At 41.6% G+C, this 6,454-nt stretch overlaps 1 protein-coding gene across 1 annotated transcript in view; it reads left to right on the top strand.

The window, feature by feature from the left end:
• The window catches only part of atp2a3 (ATPase sarcoplasmic/endoplasmic reticulum Ca2+ transporting 3), a 42,250-nt gene that overhangs the window by 11,867 nt on the left and 23,929 nt on the right, over positions 1-6,454 (top strand). Inside the window, exons 2-4 of the mRNA XM_023418395.2 lie at positions 62-79; positions 422-504; positions 5,989-6,093. Of these exons, the coding sequence (XP_023274163.1) occupies positions 62-79; positions 422-504; positions 5,989-6,093 (206 nt within the window). The remainder of the gene's footprint in view (positions 1-61; positions 80-421; positions 505-5,988; positions 6,094-6,454) is intronic.

Genomic DNA, 6,454 nt, shown 5'->3' with positions numbered 1-6,454 from the left:
TCTCTCTCTCGGACCCCGCCAATTCGATTCCTTCACAACTGACGTGGTGTGACATCCACAGAGCTCCCGGCTGAAGAAGGTAAATATTGATTTTTCCAGTGAGCTGCAATCCTCCTCCCTTTACTAGCTGATTAAGTGTCTTGAGCCAGGATCTTTTCTTCTCTGTAAACTGAGGGGTAAACTTTGGGAGTGTACACTACTGCAGCTTTCCACCCACGGACACACACCGCTACTCTTCTGTAGATACAGGGATTGTTCTTGCTCTTCAGCTGCAAACGAACACGAGATAGCTGATGTTGATACATTATACAGATCCTTTCCACCTTAAGTGTAAACACACACTTTTTAGTTCAGTCACTTTAAATCAGGTGTGATACACAGGTACAGGTGTGTGATGCTTATGTGTCCATGTATATTTCAGGCAAGTCCCTGTGGGAGCTGGTGGTGGAGCAGTTTGAAGACCTCCTGGTCAGGATCCTGCTGCTAGCTGCCTGCGTCTCCTTTGTAAGTACGAGCCACCTAATTAAAAATGCCAGTGGCTCTCACTGTATTTCTTCGCGATCTCGATTCTCGAATGGACCCTTGTGGGATTTGAGACCCAAATTGGACATTGGCCAGGAAATTGCCACCTAATAAACTGCTCCATTAGCTTTAGGCAGCTTTATTCCCCTGTTAAAGGCTGTTCAACCTACTTTGCGGTCCCTTTTCATGTGGAAACTTGCGCATTACAGGCTTTTCCAGCCAGTGTTGATATGGTTTCAGTGAGGGGAACAGCACTGCAGCTGAACTGGAAACAAAACTATCAATCAAAGCTCCCTCCGCTGCAGCGCCTCCGACTGTGACCCTGGTTGCCTTCCGAGGGCGGTGAAGGTCGAAGAGGGGTGGAGTTGGGGAATCCTGACTGCATAATAACTTTTCCATCTATTACAGCACGTCCCCGGAGTCTCGGGATGGAATTGCTGCTGCTATTTCTGAAAGTAGGAAAATTAGCTCTAAAAATGTATATGACACAAAATATCTTCTGGAGCTGTTCCCCGTGCTGGTGAGAGGCTCGGAGTGCAGGCGTGGGCTGTAACTGCAGGACTTTTTGCTCACTTTTCCTCATGTAAATGAAGCTTTCCTTACTTTAAAAAGGTTGTTTATAGTGGAGCTATAAACTGTTGGAACTGGCTGTTCCACTGCCGCACAGACCCTAATGCTTTACAGTGTCATCGCTGCCTGGAGAGGTTTTAGCTCAGTGACTAAAACAAGGCTCCCTGTGACCTGATCTGACTTTAAATCAAAAGTATATTACACCCCAGAGCAGCTTTTTTTAATCACACAAATTTCAGAGCGTGTCTGCTGATGAATTATATTCCTATAGTCCTCTATAACCTTTTCACTTTTCTATCTGCTGGCTGTTTTGTGTCTCTCCAGCAGAATCAGGGAGTGGCTACAGCTGAGTGAACCAGAGTGAAAGTTAAACCTTAACCTGAGACTCATTTGTCTGCTCTTTTGAACATCAAACTGGGATTATCAGACTCTCCTTCCTGCTTTGCATGACACAAGAGTGAAGCTTGTTAGTAGACAAAGTAGGTCAGGGGGGTGGGGCTACTTTATAATATATGACAACAAGTTTACAGCAAAAAGAAGGTCAAATTTAATTCAGCAAGCTACATCCTTATTGTGCCTCAATTCATCAAACCATTTTATTATTTCTGGTCATAATTTATGTGTTTTTCATTTTTGCTGAGGTGATAAGCTGACAGTCAACTCTCTGGTAGGGTTAGTAGAGCACAGCCACACAGAAAAGCCACAGTGACCACCTGAAACAATCAGTGCACTTCCTCCCTTTGATTTTAGGGAAGAAAGAGGGCTGATCTTTTATTTGTTTTTCCACTACATGAAGTGGAGTTAATGCTGAGGAGTTCAAGAGAGTACAGGAAGGGACTGAAAAAAATCAAGTGACAGTTGAATTGTATCTGGAGCCTCCTTTTGTATACAATACTTTATTTTTTTTTCCAATAGGTGACCTTATGCTCAATTTGATACGAATAAAATGTGTTTTTCCATTATTATTTTTTTTTCTAATCACTGAGCGATGTTCCAAAAGCCTGGAGACGCTCGGGCATAATGGGCCGTCTGTTGGCATGTGTCTCAGCGTTCAGTTATGCATGTGGGGTGTGAAGAGTGCAGTGTTTAAAGCTGTAATGGGAGGTTTATTTTGGTGATTAAGCTCTGCTTTCCATACCCAATGTTGAAGTTAATCTTAAATTTATTTCAGATTACAGAAAGTAAGTTCTAAATCCCCCTCATGTGAAGGTGGGAGTGAGGTATTCAGACGGCTCTCGGAGTGTGTGCTGATTGTGTGAAGAGTCGGGTCCGTACTGAGAGGACTGACATTGTTGCCCTCCAATCTCAGCTCAGGCAGAAGGGAGATTTACCGTCCCAAATGATGGGGAATGATGAGCTATCGACCAGGGCTCAGGCTGCCGTGACTTACACGCTGGTGCTCAATACTCTGTGGAGAATATACTCTTTTATCACTTGATAAGCCCCATCAGATCATTTAAACATAGATCCACTTTATTTCTTCTTTTCTCTCTCCGCTGCCTCTGTTGTGCAGTAATTTCAATCTCTGTGCCTGCCATTCATAAAATAATGGAAACATAAAGTCATTTCTGTGTTGCAGTGGGGAGCTTTTTCTGTCACGATCTCCTGAAGATCTACTTTGTTGCTCATTATAACTGCTACCATACAGTAACTGCCATCTCCGGCGGCTTCGCAGATTCCATTAGTTCTCAGCTGTCATATTACGTCTGGCTATAGAGAAGTAGAAGAAGAATAGTAACATAAAAGTGACTCATGAGTGTATTGGCCGTCTCTGTGGAGACGTTACTTGAGCCAGTTCTCTTCATTTAAAGTGAAATGTCTTTAACACTCTTTTCTATTTTTAGTTCTTTCAACTGGAGAACCTGCAGACTTTGGCAATCTGTAGCGTTTTTGAGGCATGGCTTTAAAGCAGCTAAAATCAATATTTCTTTTTCATTTACAATGGATCACATGACCACTTGTACCTGAAAGGGGTCAGTCATAGCAACAGGCAAAAGAATTATGACCTGACTCTGCCGTTTCCCTCATTTATACAGAGCTTTTTAGCGTCTTTGATTAGCTGTAGCTGTTTTGATTCACTCTCTCTGCTCTCATTAGCGTTGCTTTTCGTTGCGGCAGACAGCTGTTTTCAGCAAAACATCGCTAACGGTATGCTGTCTACCCAGAACTAAACGATAGGAAAGAAACAGATAAAGTTAGCAGCTAGCAGGTGAACATACTGGAGCATGTAGCAGCTAAAGAGATAGATTTGTTTCTTGGAAATCTCTGGGGAGAAAAACAGAGCTGTAAATGTAAAAACTGGACATCAAGTGGCCAGAAACATGATGCCAGATGAATGCTCATGTCCCTCTGTGTCTGTGTGATGCGGGAAATAGGCAACGGTTTGCTAGCCGTTCTGCCATATCAACTTAAAAGGTCATAATATGTTAGTGTTGTGTTCACAGCTTGTTTCTGCCGCCTCCAAGTGGCCAAAAAAATGAACTCTCGCAGGTTATGTGTGGTCAATATGGTCACTCTGGTCATAATATATAATTTAATATAATATCAGAGAGTTATTAACATCACCACTAAATTTATCTTTTAAAAAAAAAAGTGAGCTTTGAGTCTACAAACAGCAGAACATGTGCGACGAGCTGAACAGGAAAAGTCAAATTGGAGGATTTCAGACTTGAACAGACTGATTCCTTCACATTGGAGCAACTGGTGCTAATAAAACTCGGTACATGGTCGGACAGCGGAAAAGGAGCTACACACTTTTGGTATTTCAACATTCACTCGTGATGTTGTCACACACATATTTTGCATCATCAGATATCAGTTGCATCTCACCTCAGCCGTTATCTGCATTGTAACGTCAAAGGTCCTTCTGAGAAGTTATTTTAATTCTGCAGAGCTATTTAGCTTGAAGTTGATTTAATATGCGGAAGACGTTCCAAAAGCTTGTCTCTGTCTTGCATTACAACACTTATCATTCTCACCGTTTGAGCTGTTGACTGTCCTGTCATTCAAACCACGCATGGCTCCCGCTCGGGTACACGGTCACCCCAAAAGACACGGCGCCACAGAAAGAACTTGATCTCATGAAATCCTTGTGTGTGATTTTCCCGCCATCCAGGAGCTTTGGTGTACTGGTACGAATCTGTGCTTCTGCGAAACTGGGCTTCAGAAGAAGAAGAAGAAGAAGTGTTTTAAATTAGCCCAGTTCATTTAATGTAATCCCAATGATTTTATTTCCCCACTGATCTAATTTCATGCAGGATTTGATTTATTTTTATTGCTCTTGTCATTTTTAGGAATCATCTTCCCGCTCATGGCAGCCCAACATTTAGGGATTGTCATTACTTGTGTGTTTGTGTGTGTGTGGAGCGTTTATTCAGAAGGATTTCTTTTTAAACACCCCCTTCATTTGTTTTCATTTCTTTTTAAATTTTAGATTTATGAGTAAAGTAGTCTAAACTTGCTAAATTAAACTAAAGTGAGCTAAAACTGTATATCACAGTCTACTTAGTGGATATAGAAATGCATGTTAGACTATTAAGTATTGAATTATTTTATTATATTTGTTTTGAATGCCCACAGGCACTGTTGGCTTTTCCTGCTGGAGGAGAGAAATGTTAGCTTTTCTTATGTTTTCACTCTGCAGCATTTTGCTGTTGCTGTTATTTCCAGCCTGAGATGCTCTCGGCCTCTAACAGTATTTACAGTCCTGCAGAGGACAGGCCTGGACTCAGTGGTCATTTCTCAGCCTTTCTGTTTTTTCGAGTGTGATTGCTGTGAATATAGCAGGCCATGATTTGATCTCCTCTGACTTCTGCCACACTCGATCACCAACCAGAGGCAGTTCTGCAGTTGCCAGGGGTTACGCAGAAAGAATTAGAAATATCTACACATTGAATCGGTTAAACACCGGAACACCTTGTGTAGCAATTAAGCATGAAAAAGTGAGCTGTGAGGTGTGAACCTATAAAAAGAAGTAATGGATAAATAGTTAGTAATACTTGGATTGGTGGAAGTAATGAAGAAACAGTTGAAATAGTAAAATTAAACCATGGTTGAAATATTAAGCTGTAATGGACAAATAGTTAACATAGCTTACAGTAAAACAGTTCAAATAGGTAAAAGTAATATCCAGCTCCTGCCACACCAAGTTATAGTATGAATGCAAACTTATATTGACCTAAAAAAAAAGCACTTTATTGTAATAATGTCCACTTTTGTATGATTATTAGTGTTAAAGAACATCCAGGTTAAAAAGTATTAAAACTTATTGGTTAATCCCACTGAGATAGAGAAACATAGTAAAAAGAATTCATGGACAGATAGTCCAACAGGCATTTGCAATAAAATTTAAATAACAAATAAATAAAATTACAAAATTGTAATAAAAATAACACACAAGGACAAACGTATAAAACACAGCCTCATCTGTTAAAAACAACTGGATTCTGTTTTTGGGAAGGTTTTAAGATCTTGTTTCTAAAATGTGGATAACTTATAAAACTGTCCGTTTCCATGTGTCTGGGGCATTGAATCCAAATGCAGTGTTCCCCAGTTCAGAGTTAACCGTAGGTACATGGAGTGTTAGCCAATCATGTGAGCGGACACCCCTGGAACAAGATGGGTGGTGTAAGCGAAGGGGTCCTTGAATCCATCTGACGCGGCTGTGGGTCTCCATCAGACAAAAAAAAGTGCTGTAGCAGCGCACACTTACTGGAACTGAGCAGCCTCTGTCCAAATACTACTTCACTCTGCTTTTCTGTCTCCAGTTTTTCCTGCACCACCATTCACCCCCCCCCCCAACATGTTTCAGAGAAAAGCTGTCCTTGAAAATGTTTTGGAGCTGAGGAGTCTGATATGTCTGTCAGCTGAGGTTGTGTCTGCTGTATGTCCATATAGGTGTTGGCTCTGTTTGAGGAGGGAGAGGAGACGACCACCGCCTTTGTGGAGCCTGTTGTCATTCTTCTTATCCTCATTGCCAACGCTGTTATTGGGGTCTGGCAGGTGAGATATACTCTCGTCGTCCTGTGTCTCTGTGTGAAGTGTGCATGCATATGTGTAATGTTTCTTTTTTCAGCTGGTGTTCTCATGGTTACAAGGGCTAACAATGGATAAGGAGATGGTGTAAGACAAACATAAATGAATTACCCAGTCCACCAGCTGTTGAAGGATTCATCGTTAGTGTCCTTTTATCCGTGTACTAAATTCAAACTGACACCGTGTGTTTACATCTGTACGTCCAAGGCGGCTGTTGGCGGTGGAGCAGTCAAGTCTATGCATCAGGTCAAAACATAAACAAACCGCGGAGCTCGTGCAAAATGCCCTCTTCATTCATTTGTGTTGTAGAGGAAGCCGGCGTGGATTA

The sequence above is a fragment of the Seriola lalandi genome, unplaced genomic scaffold (genome assembly GCF_002814215.2).
Source record: "Seriola lalandi dorsalis isolate HSWRI2012SDOR001 ecotype SW California unplaced genomic scaffold, Sedor1 jcf7180002054581, whole genome shotgun sequence".
NCBI lineage: Eukaryota > Metazoa > Chordata > Actinopteri > Carangiformes > Carangidae > Seriola > Seriola lalandi.
The sequence above is the reverse complement of the archived record's forward strand: the minus strand, read 5'-3'. Positions and strand labels throughout refer to the sequence as shown.